This window comes from Thunnus albacares, chromosome 6, assembly GCF_914725855.1.
Source record: "Thunnus albacares chromosome 6, fThuAlb1.1, whole genome shotgun sequence".
Classification (NCBI taxonomy): domain Eukaryota; kingdom Metazoa; phylum Chordata; class Actinopteri; order Scombriformes; family Scombridae; genus Thunnus; species Thunnus albacares.
Window position 1 is genome coordinate 2,057,911 of NC_058111.1, and position 19,518 is coordinate 2,077,428.

The 19,518-nt window shown below is 39.9% G+C and overlaps 1 protein-coding gene across 1 annotated transcript in view; it reads left to right on the forward strand.

Annotated features, from left to right (window-relative positions):
* Nucleotides 1–642: 642 nt before the first annotated feature.
* The window catches only part of LOC122983709 (interleukin-1 receptor accessory protein-like), a 36,003-nt gene continuing 17,127 nt past the window's right edge, over nt 643–19,518 (forward strand). The window contains exons 1-4 of the mRNA XM_044353723.1: nt 643–1,393; nt 6,647–6,729; nt 14,767–14,962; nt 16,954–17,037. Of these exons, the coding sequence (XP_044209658.1) occupies nt 1,392–1,393; nt 6,647–6,729; nt 14,767–14,962; nt 16,954–17,037 (365 nt within the window). The 5' untranslated portion in view covers nt 643–1,391. The remainder of the gene's footprint in view (nt 1,394–6,646; nt 6,730–14,766; nt 14,963–16,953; nt 17,038–19,518) is intronic.

A 19,518-nucleotide genomic window follows, 5' to 3' on the forward strand; every position in this document is an offset into this window, starting at 1 on the left:
CAATAACAAAAATACATACAGATACATAATAATAGTACATTTACATACAGATACACACCGATATACTGTATAATATATGTGAGGAAAGACAAAAAGAAAGAGGATGTTTTAATAAGAGATCAGACAGAAACATATTTATTTATTATTTAAATAATATATTTATGATAAAAACTAAAGTATTGAATCATTTAATACAAGTGGTTTAGTATATTATAAACATTTTTTTTTTCATTTTACTGTGATGGAAAAGCAAAAACGCAAATTCTTACATTTGAGGATGTGGAAACATTAAATATTTAAATGACCGAAACGATTACTCGATTATCAAAATAGTCATTGATTAATTTGCGGTTTGAAAATATATTATTGCATTATTTATCTATTTTTTTTATTTCTTTATTATCTTGGGATTTAAACAAGTACACTTTGACTTGTGGAGTAAAAAGTACACGTGGAGTAGAAATATAAAGTAACATAAAATACTCAAATAAAGTAAAAGTACTTCAAAGCTGCAGCAGGTTACAGAGACAGAAGATGATTTTCTTTCATTTCAGAGTAAAACAAAAACTGATCGATCTGTGTGTGTGTGTGTGTGTGTGTGTGTGTGACCTGTTGTTATCCTAGTGATCAGACTATTGGGAGGCCTCGTGCTGTTGGGAAATCACACTGATCGATGTCGCAACGGAGTCAGTGAGGAGGACGAGGAGGAGGAGGAGCGTCAACCGGAATACGCTCAACTTACTTCCTACATACACACACACCCATACATACACACACACACACACACACACACACAAACAAACACACATACACACACCCATACACACACACACACACACACACACACACACACACACTAACACGTTTTATCTTATCCTTTCATCGCTTTTTGCGCATTTGACGCAGTTTTAAACCGTGACACGTCTCTGCGTCTTCCTCACTGTCTGAACTTCAGTCCAGCTGTCAGCAGCTGTCTGACCGTCTCTTCTTCGTCTCTGTTTTGGTTTTCTGTAGCGTATAAATGCACCAGTTCGATCAATTAATTAGTTGATTAGCACGTGACGTCAATCAGGTCTCGTTAGTTACTCCGCGGGCTCCTCGCGCAGCTTCCCCCGGTGCGCCGCCGTAACTCCCGGAGATTAACAGCCGCGGTCGAGCCCTGACACGGGGCCGTTAATCACCAGGGTCCCGCTGCTGCTGCTGCTGCTGCGGTGGTAACGGGAGGGTGAGTGTGTGTGTGTGTGAGTCAGCACAGACACACACACACACGCACACACACACACACAGTAAAAACAAACACGGCTCCACCCCCGCCCGTCCTGCTCCACCGAGAGGGACTCGCATCCAGACCGGACAGACACCGAGCAGCAGAGCGTCCCGACCGGCTGTCAATGTAAGTGAAGCTCCGGCTGTTTTATTCTTTGTTTTCATGCTTTTCTCTTTGTACTCTGGTACTGTCTCTGCTGCTGCTGTAGTCAGATTAACTTTTATATCTTATATTTATCGGTTCATTCACTAAAAGTCACCTTGACTGAGAGAATCAGCGGGTTAACCGTAAACCTACAACGTGTTTCCTCCGCACTGGACCCGGTTCACCGGTCAGCCTCCGGTCAGAGTCCTGCGGCCGGAATTTCATTTAAAAATCTTGCAATTTATTGTTCGCTCGATTATTGTTAGTGTCACATAAACGGTAAGAACACAAATACAAGTTGTGTTTAGTCAGCTGAATGTGAGGTTCAGTTCGGTGAACATGCAGCTCAACAACCTGCGATTAATCCACAGAATTACAATGTTTGTTATTCTCTTCATCTCTAATTCAGCGCGATGGACAGAAATGCAGCGAAAGAGTCTCTTAAAAGTTCATATTTCGATGCTCGCTTGATTATTTATATGTCACATTAACTATAAGACCGTAAAGATTTTAAAATATCTTGTAATTTGTAAAAAAAAAAAAAAAAAAAAGTTTTCAGATGATGAAGAGAATTTGACTTTTGTAAAAGTGAGTGAGGAGAGTTTCCGCCTGCAGAGTCTCTCATCGATCCGCTCTCATAATCAGATTATCCTGAAACAGATCAGATCTGGAGACTCTGCAGTGATCAGCAGGAACACAGCTGACACACTGCACTCCACCTTCATCATCATCGTCATCATCATAGTCATCAAACGTCAACGTTTCATTAAAACTTATGACACAAAAATAACTTCTTACATAAATCATTAAATGTCAAACGAAGAACTTTCTTCCAAATTCTACTAAAACAAACAAAGTTTTGTTTGTTTGTTTTTACATCAGGAGGAATCAGCAGACATGAAGAACATTTAACTAAAAAGTTTATTTATTTATTTATTTGTTTGTTTATTTGTTCACCCAAGTTGACAAAACCAACATACACACAACTTATAACAACAGTAATAATAATAATAATAATGATGTAAAACACATGAAATCCATCATATTAGAGACAATTAACACCTGAACTCAACATGTTTGTGTTTGTGACTGTTGATCATTTTATACACTGATCAATCAACGAATGATTAATAACAACAATAATAACAGTCCTGCTATGATGTAATAATACGATCTGTGTCTCAGTTTGATAAAACACAGAAACTAAAACTATTAAAGTCTTAAACTTCAGGACGTCTGATCAGACTGCAGCACGTTTCTAACTGTTTCTGGTTCTTCGTGGGTTTGGGTCGTTTAGATCGATCAGTTTCTGTTCAACAGATCATTAAGTTTGATGTTGTCGTTGTTTGTTCTGCTCGTGTTTGTGCTCATGATGTTGTTTAATTCTTATTGTTATTTTTATTATTCTCTGTTCTATTTTAGTTTCTGTCCTGATGTAGATGTTAGTCTGTTTTCTGTAACACCTGAGTTTCTCCCCTCGGGATCAATAAAGGTGATCGTATCTTAACAACTAATCATTTTATTATCAATTAATCGTCTATGAAATGCTTCTCAGAGTTCATTTAGTGTCACATCTGAGAATCTGGAAACCAGAAGATGTTTTTGCTTGAAAAAGAAAACAGTTGCGGATTAATTTCCTGTCGCCGATCGATCGATCGATCAATCATTGCAGCTGTGATGAACTGACTCCAGATGTGAATCCAGATGAGTCCTCCTGCTGTTATTGATCCGTCTGTCAGGTTTCTCCTGCAGCTCAGCAGCTCATTGATTCTGGTTTACAGTCTGTTGCTTGTTGGTTCAGCAGCTGAATGAAAGTTCAACTTCCTGTTCGTCTCTTTTCCAGAAAAAACAGCAGAAACCTTCTAAACTCATCAATCAGACGTGTCTCTTGTTTCTCTCGGAGGATTTCAGGAGTTGCTTAGCGACCGGACTTCAGTCGGCGTTTACCTCTAATAGATGGAAACAGTCGTGCTGTCGTGACTTTTCAGTAATTGAAATAACTTCACTCTCTGTAAGTTTATTACAGGTCATGTTGTAATAAAACCTGTCAGACTGTCAGATCAACGTCTCTGAAGTCACACTGACTTCTTTTTCGTTTCATCTCCGTCGTTTTAGTTTTTATGTGTGTAACTTGTCGCTTGTGAAACGTCACACCGGCCAGTGTGTCCTGCATCACTTCATGTCGTGTTCTGATTGGTTGGTTCGGACACATTGTGAGAGTTTTGTCTCAATCTGTCGTCGGTGGTAGTGAGAGCTGCTGTGACGCCGTTTTGACACCACATTTCATCTCACCATCGTCAACTTTTTGTCTCCGACTGAACAAACACGGTGAAGACGTCTTCACACACCGGCGTTGCCTTTATTAGGACGTGTCAGCGCTACAAGTGAAAATAATGTTTATTTATACACTTAAGAGTGTCGATGACCACAGCAGATGTTCCTCAGAAGAGAGGAAACCGCAGAGTAACTGAGAATGACTGATCAACTACACTTAAGATAAAACACACGCTTAGATAAGATCAGACTAGTGTGTGTGTGTGTGTGTGTGTGTGTGTGTGTGTGTGTGTGTGTGTGATGCATGGTGTTATTGAGGCAGCTGTGCTCCTGTATGTCCCTCCAGGGATCCACTAGCTCTAGCCTGATCATCCACTGTGACACATCGTCTCTCCGTCTGTCTGCTGCTGCCTCTCTCTTCATCTTCCTCTTCCACCTTTTCATCGTCCCCTCACTCCCTCACCTCGGCCTCCGTCTCTCTCTCTGTGGAGACACTGTGAGACTAACAGCTGAAACTGTTTTGATATTTCAGAACAAAAGTCAAGTCAGTGTTTTCATCTCTTATCATACATAACATATCAGGTACGGTATTAACTTACTGCTTGAGAGCTAAACTGCAGGTCTTAACTCGTCCTGTTCTCACCTCAGACTGCAGTTTGTCGCTTTCCTCCAACTGAGTCTTCATCCTCTGTTCTACACTGTCTCCTCTGCTTCATCTCAGCTCTGTTAACATCAAACTGCTCTGAAATGAGCATCAGATCGATGAGGTTTATATTACTGATCCTGTTTTTGACACACTTGTAATTAGTGTGATCATAGTGATCTTAACGACTCGCTTCAGCATCACAAACTCTGCGCGAGCCTCCTCTGCACTCACAGCACATGAGAAGTGTGTTTGCAGGTTTTCTAGTTTCTCTAGAGAGAGAAACTCTCAGGACTGTTTTGCCGCGATGACTTTTCTCAGTTCCAAAATAGTGAACAATGAGTGAATATCCGTCGTGTCTCATGTATCGAGGATCCTTCATACCTGCTCTTCATGTCATCAGAGGTTTTTGAGTCGCCTTTAAACTCGTTACCATGACGAGAGCTGAAGAGCTCCTCCTCCTCCTCTGCAGGGTCAGCGTGGTCTATTGTTCCTCTCAGGGCCTCTTTGGTAACTTTAACCGCTGGTTGGACTGGTTGTGAAAGAGTCCAGATCTTCTCTTAAGAGAAAGATGACATGCATAAGTACGTCCTTCATCATTTGACAGAGAGCCAGTAGATGTTTAGCTTCAGTTGGGGCTCATCCAGCTGTTTCTGTTTATGCTAGTGAGAGATGCTGCAACAGCAGAAGAGGCTCGTAGGCGCCTCAGACCGTCCTGCTGTCTGCACCAGTGCAAACGTTGGCTGAACATTATTAGACATCACTGTAAACGTGCAGGAGTTTCCCGCCTTGTTGGTGTCAGATTTGCAAGAATCAATGAAACTATGCTCAATACCCACAATCCTTCAGTGTCATAAACGTGCAGAAAACATATCAGGCTGATGTGTCCAGTAGTCTGAGAGATTCACTGCAGACAGATACACATCCCATAAAACACAACTGCATTACAAAGAGAACAAATCATTAACAGAGAGGAAAAAAAACAAGTTTGATCATCAGGATGATTATTAAAGGCTGAAATAAAGAGCAGCAAACTGTTCCACACCTCCAGATGAACAAGCAGTGATTAGTCAGCAGATCTGAGGAGGAGTTCAGAAAGATAAACTGGAGCCAGTACGCCCAGTGCTTTTTATTATCTGCTAACCAGTGAAGAGAAACCAGTACGGGAGGGATCGGCTCTCTCTGCTCGGCGCCAGTGAGGCGTCAACAGTCGATAAAAACATCTTCTCTCGTCTCCGAATCCTGAACAGACAGAAAGGATTTTAGTTTGAAGAAGATGCTGACAGCAGTTTATTTATTTATCAAATGTTAAATCAGACGTAACCTGCAGTCTTTACTGTGGTTTTACTAAAGTCCTCAGTTTTATCCTGGTTTAGTTGAGTTCAGTACCTACTGGGAAGCCTCCCAGCATGCACTGGGGCAGTAGTGGATATAAGTCTGTTAGTTTGTTCTGCATTTCACAATGTTTCTACTGTTTCATCACTTTCATCACACACAATGAAAGCACTTAAAAACTTGAGAAAGTTTAATTGCATAAACAACTTTTTTTTAAACATTTTATAGACAAAATGATTAATGCAGAAAAGAATGCAAACAACAGTTAGTAGTTAGTTTCAGCCTGTGAAACATTTTAAACTGTTTATAAAAGTTTATCTTTTCAAATGTGAGTTCAATCAACAACAGTTTAAACTGTCACTTCTTCTCACACAGAAAATAAAACGTCTCCTCTCTGACTTTCACATCTGAGTCGATGTTGAGCAGATAAATGAAGTGAATTCATTAGAGGTGAAGGTCGTTATCATCCATCCATCTCGTCTCGTCTCCCGTAACGAGCCGATTAATCCCGCCTCCTCTGATTTAACTGCTGCTGCTGCTGCTGCTGCAGGGAGGGGGCGAGAGACCTTGATACACACAGACAGGAGAGAGAGAGAGAGAGAGAGACCTTCTACCAGGAGATGAGCTTCACTTTCTCATTTAATGCATTTATTCAACACACACACGTCAGATTTACACTGAAACCTTCATCTGTGCAGAAACTATTGACAGTTTTGTAAAGATACATTTCCAATAAAGTTTATTCAAAGCAAATGACAAAAAGAGAGAAAGGCAGAGTTACAATGAACAGAGAAGAAGAAGAAAAGGAAAACATGGAGCATGTAATAATAATAATAATAATAATAATAATAATAATAATAATAATAATAATACCACAGCCGATCTGACAGGAAGTGGTCAGATTTTCTTGTTCTGATGTGATAAAAGATGAATGAACGGCACATTAACAGTCTCTCTCTCTCTCTCTCTCTCTCTCTCCGCAGGGCGTCCTTCATCTCCACCTTCTTCCTCCTTGTCGTGGTCGCCACGGCAACGCCGGCTGTCAGTCAGTCCAGTGACCCGTCAGGTAGGTGACGCCACAAAGTCCAGTTTATATTTCCCACCAGCGCTGAAACATTTGACAGTGTTTTCAGGTCACGTTAAACATGTTCGCTGTGTTTTTGGATTGTTTTTAAAAAAGTTAAACGTCCACAATGAATTATCAGAACTGTAGAAATGCACAAAAATATAATCAGAGAAGAAAATCTGTGTAAAACGTCGTCAGAGTTGCAAAGATCCTTCAGTGAAAAGGATTCATTTCTCAGGTAGAAAGAGAATGAAAACTGTAAAATATGATCCTGCAGCTTTTTTATTTAATGTGCTCCACGTTGTAAAAACCTCTCAGCTCTATTTTCCCTCCGAATCTTTCTTGTTCATATGTTGCAACTCTGCAGAAGTGGGGTTAATTAAAAACAGAGACGCTCGCCCCCGCGGGAGGAGGAACGGATGCTTCCAGAGAGAAGAGGGTCATTTGTAACACTGTCTGAGTGTTGGAGGGCAGGAGGAGGGGGGCGGGCAGTGGAGGGGGGGGGGGTCACTGTGCAGGAGGATGGATGGTGGAGGAGGGAGAGAGAGAGATGGACTTGATGGGATTTGAGTGAATGAAATGAGATGAAACTTGAATTAATTATTCGGGGGGGAAACTGATGACATCAGCAAACTGCTTCAATTTATACAAACATGTGTAACGTTCCATAAACCTTACAGTAAAATGACATCATGCACATTAAAATAGCTTTTCTGGGTTCTGAGAAAAGTTTTGCAAATTTAAAAAAATGCAAATCTTTGTTTTGCAGTCAAACTGAGACAAACTGACACGATCCTGCATCCAAAGAGTCGATTACAGGACAGAATGCGCTCGTTATGACATGTAGATCATGTTTATTGAACCTTCACGTCTTCATGAAGTAGATTTTCTCTCAATGAGCTACTGTGGGAGCAGGTGAGGTTAAATTTAAGAGGGAAATGTTTTCATCGCCCGCTGACGGCCTCCGTTCAACTCGTGGTTTTCTGCAGAAAAATGTTGCGTAACAGTTAAGATGAACTCTGCTGGTTTTTTCCACCTCAGTGAGTGTTTCCAGATGTTCTTTGTGTAAAAAGTTATTTAAAACTACTGATGATGATGATGATGATAATGATGATGATAATGATGATGATGATAATGATGACGATAATGATGTCACTAGAGTCAGCGTCTGTTGGGGCTGAAGACGTCAAGCAGGAAAAGTTTTTAAAAAAAGAAATCTGTGGGCGTGAAGTTAGAAAGATGCTCTGCTAGAGGCTAGCAGCTCCAGGCTACATTAGCCGCTACTAGCATAACATACCACAATCTCCAGGTGCATTGTGGGTAATGTAGGCGCCAGGTTTTGATTGGAAAGAAGAACGTGAGGAATAAAAAAAGATGATGTTTCAGGAGCAGCACATCAAAAAACCAACAAATGCAGAGAAGAAGAATCTCTGTGTCTAGAAATGACGTTTAAATACGACTGAAACATAACGTCAGCTGGATTTCATTACATGCTGCATTACTATCAAGATAACGAGGAAATGTTGTTGATTAACGAATCTGGAAAGTTGCTACGTGTGTCTTTTCTTTTCCACCAACTGTTAAACAATGAATAATATTTAAATATAATTTAGGAGATTTGAAGACATTCATGCTGTTCATTCAGCACGTTTGTTAGACCTCAAGGACACACATGATGATATTTATAATATTAGCTGTATGTGTATAAATTGGATCTTTTATATTCTATTGGGTTTGTTCCCTTTTTCTTTGTCAATAATAATAATTCTTGTTCTTACATCTCTGTGAGGCTGCAACTAACAGACGTTTTCTTCATTAATCAACAAATTGTTTATTATGTTAAATATTGAGTCCAAACAGTCTGAAAAACCCAAAAATATTCAGTTTACAAAGAGAGAAAAGCAGAGAATGTTTGACAGACTGAGGTTCAGGTCGTAGTTTTAGTTAGTAAGTAAAGATATATTTATAATTATAACACGTTACAAAACACGTTACAAAATGCTTCACATTAGCATGATACATACAAAACATATGAGATTAATGTTTACAGAATAGTATCAACTAAAACAAAACAGAAATATTAGGGAATAAAATCTTCTTCTTCTTCTATGACTGTGAGTCGTGCAGGTAGAGATGATTTATTTATTATCAGGGTTAGTTTCAGTACTTACAAGCACAACACGGTGAAATACAGCAGACTGTACGCGGAGCAGCCGAGATTAAAACCAAGACCTGCACACAAGACTTACAGCAGCATGTCACAGATGGATGGATAGTGTGTGTGTGTGTGTGTGTGTGTGTGTGTGTGTGTGTGTGTAGTGGAGGTAGAGAGGAGGGAGGGATGAGGTTGAAGGTATTAGTGTAGATGGATGGACGGAAAGTGAGCGAGGAGGAGAAGGAGGTGGATGGATGCTGGAGAGGATTTTAATAGAAAGACTAATACTTCAGCAGGGAAAACCTGACAGGTCAATTACCAACACACACACACACACACACACGCACGCAGGCGCGCACACACACACACACACACACACACACACACACACACACACACACACACACTGTACATGAGGTGTAGAGAGCCCCCATTAATCCAGCGTTCAGGATCCCGAGAACCTGCAGGACTGAAACTATCCTGCACTCTGGGGTCTCAAACTGAGGCTCCCGACCCAAAACTGGCCGTTGTTTTATCAGCAGAGTCCAGTTATTCTGCAGCTGCTGCTACAAAGAAACCAGTGAATTCCACAACTTTCACTTTATAGTTATAATAATAATAATAATAATAATAATAATAATAATAATAGTAATAATGTTTATTTATATAGAAATGATTAACGCAGGGATTACAAAGTGCTTTCTAAGGACAAAATGAAAAAAAATCCAAAATTGAAGGTACAGTATGAGGTAAAAATACATTTTGAGAAGCAAAGTAATAATAATATTAATAAAAACTAAATTTAATAACATTTAAAAGAGATGAATCAAAAGCCTTTTTGTTAGAAATGTGTTATTTAGAAGAAGATAGTGATTCCATCAGTCTGAGTTCATCGGACAGGTTGTTCTACAGTCGAGGTTGGTGGAATAGTGTGACACGAGACCTACCCACAAGTTCCTGTGTGAGGATATGAGTAATTCAGTGACATACACTGTAGGCAGTGGAGTTTTTATATGTAAAAAACTGGCAGGTCACCAACTACTTCAATAGATAGGCTCCATTCCAGGAAAACTACAGTACTTACTCTGGTTACTGATGTGTTATTTTTTTTTTTTAACATGTTATGGGTCCATTCATGGCTCCACGAAACACGTTTAACGACAAAGTGGCTTCTAGCAGGTCTCGTTCACATATACAGAGGAAGAGAGAGTGAGAGTGAGTGACTCAGAGAGAGAGAGAGAGAGAGAGAGAGAGAAATTACACAAGTTACACTGTCACAAGCCTAAATTATACAACAGGTAGTTTCCACCAAGCAATGTGATTGGTCAACTAGACATTTAATACGTACTCAATCATAAAAATATTACTCCATCATTCTTCAGAACTGAAGACCGTGACGTCGTGCTAAACAGCAACAATCACTTCCGGGTAGATGACTGGTGGTTGATTTGAAGAGAACTTGGCAAACTCGTTTTTCTCTGTTGTCATTTTCAGCCGTAACTGTAACATTTAAAGATGTATAGTTACACACGATGGTCCAACCACCACCAATCCAACCAGTTTCTGCTGGCTTTATTTTATGTACTGTGGTGCTTTGTTAGCGTCCTTGTTTTGTTTTGTTTTGTGGGGATCTGCGGTGAAAACCCAGAGCGGAGTTTTGAGTTGTCTTTCTTTTATGATTATGAAACTGGATTGAACTGAACTGATTAGGGGGTTGTGGAGGAAAACAAAGGGGTTTTGTTGGTGCCTGAAGGGATGCCAGTGGTCCTACTGGGAGTTCCAGTTCTTAAAAGGGGTTGTTTTTGTGCTTTAGGGATCTTTATAGTGAGGTTGTCTGGTGTCCTAGAGGTTTCAGGGGGTGTCGGGCTTCTTTAAAGGGGTTCAAAGAGTGTAAAGAGTTAGTTCTTGTTATGGTGGACATGGTGTTGGTGGTCTTTTAGATGGTTCCAGTGGTTCTCTGATCACTATTAGACACTTCTACTAAATCACCAGTCTGATGAGCTGATGGTCTGAGGTCTAATTTAAGTGTATTAGAGAGTCTGTGGTGTTGAGACTCATTAGTCATCACTGTTATTATCATGTATTGAACAGTCATCGTCTTTTATCCTCCATATAATTAACTCATCCATTATAAACGAGGCTTCTGAAGACCTGAAGGACTGTGTGTGTGTGTGTGTGTGTGTGTGTGTGTGTGTGTGTGTGTGTGTGTGTGTGTGTGTGTGTGTGTGCACTTCGATTGATTGATTGGCTGAAGACTGAATACTTGACTCAGTACTTAAACCTTTTGTCAATAAAAACAATTAGCAGAAGATAAGTCCTCACTAATTTTGACGATCAATTAGTCGTTTCAGTCTTATTTTCCAGCAAAAAACTCAAACACGTCGGTCGGAGCTTCTCTTATATGAGGGTTTGCAGTTGAGAAATGTTTCAACATCAGTTTGCATGTGAAATGGCTCTAAATACCACAATACCCATGAGCCATTGCTGTGCAGAAGACTCCATCCAGAGATGTAAAATCAACAAACACAAAACCACAGCTGCTGTAAACATTTTTGAGTTTATCCAGTGTGTTTATCCAGTTTTTTGGATTTTATTTTAGTTTTTGAACAGCAATGCTCTCTGGGACTAACTAACAAATCCTCCAAACTAAACCAATTATGTGGTTTGTCATTGTCCAAAACAACCCATATTGTATTTTCTGATCCAATTCCACAATCATCAGGATGATATTGTTCCCATTTGTGGCCTCAGCTTACAAATGTGTGAACCACCACCGTGTAGCGGAGCGTGACCTCTGTCCTCCCTCCCGCTCTCCGCTGTAAACACGTAGCTGTTAGCGAGCAGCTGCTTGTTTTCAACAGAAACTCTCCTGCTCTCTGTGAGTCTCTCTCTGGACGGCAGGCGGGTTGCTCTTGTTCTGGTTCTAAGTGGCCGTCATCCTCCGGCTTGTCCCCATGACTGTGTGCCGCAGCCCGGCTGTACATGGAGGTCGACCGGCTGTCAGCAGCCTGAAGCTCGCTGTCACTAACTCTTAAATAAGGGGAAGATCTAAACTAAAAGTCTAATGTTAGAGATCAAAGGAAGCGCTCTACAGATGTGATTCAGCTCCAACATGGACGGATGGATTTAAGAAGTTGACATTTGGAGTAAAGAAGGAGAAAAAGAAGTGAAATCCTGCTACTATAGTTTGTTTACGTAGCCTCCGGAGTCGGAGGAAGCTTCCTGAAAGCTGACCAATCAGAACAGAGTGGGCTCATCAGGAGGCGGGGCCTTAAAGAGACAGGAGCTAAAACGGCCTGTTTCAGACAGAGGCTGAACTGAGGGGCTGCATAAAGGACCAGTAGAAGATCAATAAGGAGTTTTTAACTGGAAATCATGCAAAGATATTCCAGTAGAGCCCCAGAATATAAATATAGAGCTGGAGATGTGCAGAATATGTTAAAAATAATTCAAAATCTATATTCATCATTATCAAACACAAGTCACAGAAGAGTTCAATCAGATATCAGTGTTCCCCTAAATTCTGTGTCAGAAGTTTTCCCAGCCTGATAAAAATATCTCTGAGTGCTGGGATATGTTCAGTGTCAAGGTCAGAGTCAAAGTCTGTGGCTTCAGTCCAAAAACATCAGCAGCCAGTTTACATCTTATTCTATTTTAAACCCTCTTTTCTTATTTTTTTATGTCAAATATGTCCGGTTTTGTATACCAGATTGAATAATTAAGATCTATTTTAACCTCAGATGAAACTGAGTCGTCCGTCTCTCACTGATGTAAAAGTGTTTCGTGCGCAGCTCAGATGAGTCTCAAGTGTTTTAATGCAGCAGCTGCCCTCTGTGCTGTCACCCTTTAACGAGATGAAAGTGTCATAATGTCGTTCAGTTAAAGATGACGTCCACTGAGAGAGAGAGAGAGAGAGAGAGAGAGAGAGAGAGAGAATTTTCAGTTAACATAGTATTTAACTGTTTAACCATCAATGTTATTCTCTATCACTCAGATACGATATATGTCAACAACACCTCAACCACGCTACTTTCAGCAGTCCTATAAATACCACCTACCCCCCTCTTCTTCTTCCGCTCTTATATTCAGCTCCTCTCTGAAAATAAAAGAGACCAACAACATCACTCTGAGACAAGACTCAGATCAACAACCTGAGGGCCAAAATGTCCCTCTGCTGCTCTTTCACTTCACTCTGTCATTTTATAATTATGAAGATATGAAAGAATTTCTTAACATTCAGAATATATAAACAGCAACCACTAGTTCTTAGTTTCTCCAAGTATACCAAATACCAAAATATAATTTATTGTGTCCAAGAAATGAAAGAGGTCCAGATCAGGATGATCCTGATCCTGATCCAGATCCTTTAATGTGTATTTAATGGATGTCTGTTGATACTGAATCAGAACTGTTTGTGTTTGGTGTCAGTTAGTTATCATCAGTCCCAGTGTAAGACCTTATATGGACCCCAGTCACCTCGAGACACACACACACACACGCACACACACACGTTTGTCTTTATATCCTTGTGAGGACACTCATTGACATCATGCATTTCCAGCCCCTTACCCTAAACTGAACCTAAACCCAAATCTAACTTAAACCTGAAAGCCAAGTCCTCACAACACGGAAACGTCCTCGTAACACGGAAACGTCCTCACAACACGGAAACGTCCTCACAACACGGAAACGTCCTCGCAACACGGAAACGTCCTCGCAACACGGAAACGTCCTCACAACACGGAAACGTCCTCGCAACACGGAAACGTCCTCACAACGCTGGTTTTCAACTGAAATTGGTTCCCTCGAAGATAGAAAGACATGCGCGCACCCACCCAAACACACGTTTGTCTTTATATCCTTGTGAGGACACTCATTGACATCATGCATTTCCAGCCCCTTACCCTAAACTGAACCTAAACCCAAATCTAACTTTAACCATAAAGCCAAGTCTTAACCCTCAAACTGCCCTTTTAAGTTGTGATGAGGCTAAAAACGTCCTCACAATCCTGGTTTTCAACTGAAATTGGTTCCCTCGAAGATAGAAAGACATGCGCACACACACACACACACACACACACAAGAAAATGGCCCCTTCGAGGACTAACATCATCACAGATGAATATAATTTGGCTTATTGAATCCACAAGAGTCTCAGCTTTCCAGTCACACCCAATTTATGCAATTCCAAGACTGTTCAGGGACCCCAGCATGCAGAAATATTCAAATACACCATTTTTAGAATAGATAAAAATAACACATTTATACTGCTTCTAAAAAAAGTCCAGAAAGATTGTGAAGCTGTGTTTCAGTTACAGAGAATAACACGAAAACTTTTAGTGTTTTTATCCTGTTTCTTGCTTCAATTTTATGTAAAAAACTTTATTTTATGTGCTGTTTACAGTTTTGTTTGTTTGTTTTGTGTTTCTGCATGTCCATGTTTGTGTGTTTTTATTTACAGTATTTATTGAAATTCATTGAAAAAACAAACAGTTTTCTGGTACAAACAAAACAATGCAACTATATACTTATTTAAAATAACAATTTATAATTTTGTCGACCAGAATTTATCCCCCCACATCCTCTGGAAGCTCATTCCCTGCATTTACAACCTGAAGTTTTTTGAGACACTTCATTGGGTTGTTTGTTAGTTTTCCAGGTGAACATGTGGAAAAATGTGTCATGTTTAGGTTTATTTATGAAAAAATAAAACCAAACCAAAACTATTGTAATATTAGACGTTTTATCCTCAAAGCTAGAATACGTTAAAGTAACATTTATACTGCTTCTGGTTGTGATTAGCATAAAGTGGACTTGTCTCGAGGTTCGGACAGATGGCGGCTCTGTTGTTGAACTTTTCCTTTAACGTCTCTCCGTCTCAGAGCCCATGTGTTATGACTGGGGGGAGTCCAGTGAGGGGGCGGTCTCCATCCTGGATGGGGAGGCCGGTTGGCTCTCCTGTCCTCTGTTCTCTCATCCCTCCGTCTACAACTACTCCTCCACCCAGAGCGCCGGACACAACCTCTTCTGGTACCGCCTCCCCGACGGCCATGACCTGGAGCAGCCAATCACATCCAGGTAGTCCTGTACAGCTGATGTGTGACCTCACTAATCCCTGCAGCAGATTAATGAACGTGTTTCACTAACGTTCAGCTGTCCACATACTCAGATACCTTTATGACCTTCTTACTGACTAACTTCAAACTGCTGCTCTTCTCATTTTGCTTTTTAAAGGATCATAAAACCACTTTTGCAGTAAAACTGTTCAATGACTGTTAGAAGATTAATTCTGTATGAAGATGTGAGTTCACAGTTTTTATTAGCCGAGTCCAACAACCTCTTTGTCCAGATTGAAATATCTCATAAAAGTTTGATAGATTGCCATGAAATTCATGTTCCTCTCAGAATGAATCGTAATAACTTTGGTGATATTCTGACTTTTCATGCAGCACCATCATCAGGTCCAGTACTTTGGTTTATGAGCAATAACTGCAAAATGAATAAGATTCCCATCAGCCTCAGCTGTACTTTGTGTTTAGTGCTAATTAGCAAGTGTTAGCATGCTGATACACTACACTAAGATGTTGAACATGTACATATATATATATATATATATATAAATTAAATAAATTTCATATCTGTGAATCCAATTTAAAATATCCAAAGTTCACTTAACAGCATGTCAGAACTTTTTTCTCATATTTGTCGACTATTTGAATATAACAGGATTAAACAGTTGATCTGTCAGCTGGTTTCACCTCCTTCTTCTCTTTTTTCCTTTAACTTGTTCCTCATGAAAACAAAGAACACAGAGAATTTTCTCTTTACTTCACATTTTATGTTCTGCTCTCATCTCCAAACACTCGGCGATTGTGACCACTCAGCTGTCGGACATGTCCGACTCAGGTCCCGGGCCAGGTCTCGGTTCCTCAGATCCAAGTGGACCCATGTAGACCTCTAGTCTATAGTTCACCATATTTAACCTCCATCATGTATGAATAGTTACTGAATCTGAGCGTGTAAATTATTTCCACTGATTAAAGTTCTACAGCTGACAGTGACAACACAAAATATTGATGATTAGTGAGAATTATTACTTCTCACTATTGAGTAAATTATTGAACAGGGAGTACTGAGTGATATCAGGCAATGTTAGCATTGTTAGCATGTTAGCATGCTGAATTTACATTTAGCTTTTGGTTTGATTTATTAAATAATAAATAATACCTTTATTTATGTAGCACTTTTTAAGAACATTGTCTACACATTTATAAACAAAACACAACAAAAACACACATGAATAATCAATACATATTTAAATTAAAGCGTTAAAAGAAAATATAATGATGCCCACAGGAAGAAGGTAAAAGAAAAGAAAACGAAACTAAAACCACGAGTGATAAAAGATTAAAGATGCTGAAAATATTGTAATATATTTGTGGTTACACTTTACTTTAAGTCTCCGTTTTTATTTTGAATTATCAGAATATAAAGAGTTAATAAATAGTTTATAACTCATGAAAATGTAGCTGTCAGCAGATATGTGTTTATGTGTTAATGTATTAATCAATAACGCCTGTGTTTGCTGCTGTAATAATATAAAATATGTCGTCATGACAAATACTGAACATTAATAAACACTTATATCTGCTTATAACTACATTATCTAGTGTAATAAACCATTTATTAACTGTATATATTGGTTATAAATGATAAATAAGGGGGATATTTATGATTTATATGACTGTAGACTCTTAGTGCTGTGAGAGTGGTGCATTGTGGGACAGATGTTTTCCATCTTACTGGATAATTTAGTGATTTATACTCAGCTGTAGACGAGGAGATGTTAATGTTGAACCTCTAATGATTGACAGGGGACGGGGGGGGGGGGGGGGTGGAGGCGGGGTTTGGGGGGTCATCAGACTGATGAAGTGCACGCTAACGATTTCCCCTCCAGACTGGATGTATTAGGTTTTGGAGACGAGCGGCTCGATTAGCATCATTAGAGTTTGTTCTAATGTCGTTGTAATTGAATCGTATCTGATTTATGTTGGTGATCCTCTCTGCAGCTCGCGGATCAGCAAAGACAGAGACAGACTGTGGCTGCAGCCGGCCACCGCCGCCGACACCGGACAGTACATCTGTATGCTACGGTAAGACGCAGGGCTCACAGACAGTCCCAGACAGTCTTCTACATCGACTGTTTTATCAACTTTTATTCACTGGAAATTCACCTCCTGTGAATTATGTTCATATTTAACTAGTTGCATTAATATTTAATGTCATGTTTTGTTCATGTGTTGTGTTCATCCTCTTCATACTGAGCATCAATAGATCCCTTCTCTCCTTGCTTCTCTTCAGTGGTCAGATATTAACACAAAGGGGGAAATTTCACTTAAAAACAGGAACTTTGGAAGAAAACCACTTGGTTAATCTGTAGAGAAGTGACACATCAGTCAATTACGCACACACACATATATATCACCCCATAACCCTCACCACAGGACTTAAACACATAATTGCATGATAGTCCACAGCTGTGTTGGAGGTTTGCCTATGATCACATAGAGCAGCTTGTTCATTCAAGATTCCCTGAACCGTCAAACATACAATACTACTAAAGCTTTGAGCAGTGAGTCATGTCCTTCTGACTGAAACTCTTTTTATTAAATCGGTGGGGAGGTGATATGTCTGTGCAGGAATTTACTTCTTTCTTTGGAATCGGATCTGGGGGGGAATTTATTCCCTGCAACACAAGAGACAAACAGGTGGTGTGTGTGTGTTGTCTTTCATCTGACTCATTGTTTTCAGACTTGGAAGAGTGAACCTTTCCTTTTAAGGCTCCATAACTAAACCATTCTGGTTAACGCACCAGTGTAGGTTTGTTTGTGACATGATGACAAAACAGATTGTAGATTTATATTAATCTAGCAGATATGACAACTATGAGTATTAAAAAAATCAAAGATTTTGATAATAAAGTTGAAATATTTTTTCAGAAAAAAAGTCATTATATTATGAGAATAAAGTTCCTACAATATCTACTACACGGTTTTATTAAGTCGTAAAGTTCTGCATAATGAAGGACATGGCTGCTTTGAGTGACAGGTCCGCCAGCCGCTAGGTGGCTTGTTTCAGCCGTTCGGCCCGCCTCTTTGCCCATTTTTGATTGGCTGGGAGTTAGGCAGCGTCACGCACTGCCAAGATGGCGACGGCCAGAGCGGCTCGCTTTGAGCCTCAAAACCGCTCTTCAGAAACCAACGGGTGACGTCACGGTAACTACGTCCATATTTTTATACAGTCTATGTGCAAAAGACATGTTTGTGTGATGTCACTTTCCTCTGACCAGTATACAGGCTCCGTCACCTCCAGTTCCTCCTTATTTACCAATTTGGGAATGTTTGATCCACAGTGGTGGAAAGTAACTGAGTACGTTTACTCAAGCACTGTACTTGAGTACCGTATTGAGGTACTTGTACTTTACTTGAGTATTTCCATGTGATGCTGAGAGAAAAGCTCACAGCTGCTGGTTTCTCACTGGGAAGCCTTCGAACCGTCTGACCCAAACTGGTTCAGTGTGTCGGTCTGAATGAGGAAGGTTCACTCTTGACTTTACTCTTGAAATTACAACCTTTTTCTTAAAATATTTTAACTTTATTCTCAGAATCTCCTCTTTTTTCCCCTAACAGCAGCCCTAAAACAAGCAAGAATTCAAACTATGAAGGCTCAGTTAACTGCTGTAACATTATAAATTCAACAGTGTGTGTCAAAGTAGGTTTTCAAATAAGCAAACTACAACAGTTTCTATGTGTAAGTGTTCATTAATCTATGAAAAATTATAGTTTTAGGTGTCTAATGTAGACAAAACAAAGTAATTTTAGACAAGTTTAGACTTTTAAACTCCAGAGTTTCCCATCAGAGGAGACCAGGATCAGCAGTGTCGTCCAAGAGAATCAGACAGATTCTTGTTCACTTGTGATAAAGAAGTGCTTTAAAAAAAAGAGGATCCTGATGTTAAAGTTTACACCGATCACACTCATTGATCACACTCACAGTCCATCCTGCAGCTCAGAGATCAGACGTGAAGATTCTTCAGATAAAATCAGTTGCTGCTCTCAGGTTCGATCCTCCGTCTTGGCTGCTTGACAATTAATCAGCTAAAGTGTCTCTGAGAGCGTCTTAAAGATCTGCTGCTGCTGCTCTGAGGATTAGACAAATGGAGATTTGGGAGTTCAGATATGAGCAGTCAGCTGGCGACGCTCCAAACCTGCATTTGACTCTCCGCAAACAAGATCAGTTCATTTCCTGAGTGAAGGTCTGCAGGTCTGCAGGTTCAGTCTCATCACTGCTCTGTAGACTCATAACTGAAGACTGAAATATGCAGACACAGTGTTTTTATCAAATTAGTTGTATTAATCTTAACCGCTGTTGATCTGGCTGCATGTGCACAAGCGTGTTTTCACTTTTCTTTTGAGTTGTCGATGAGAACAACTGGTTTCACAACAGTTTCACCGACAGTCTGAGTTGTATCAGCAAAGTCCCACTTCAACGCCAGCTAATGATTTTCACTATCAATTAATCTGCCGGTTGTTCTCTCAGCTGATTGATCATTTTCTCCCGAAAGTCAGAAAGTA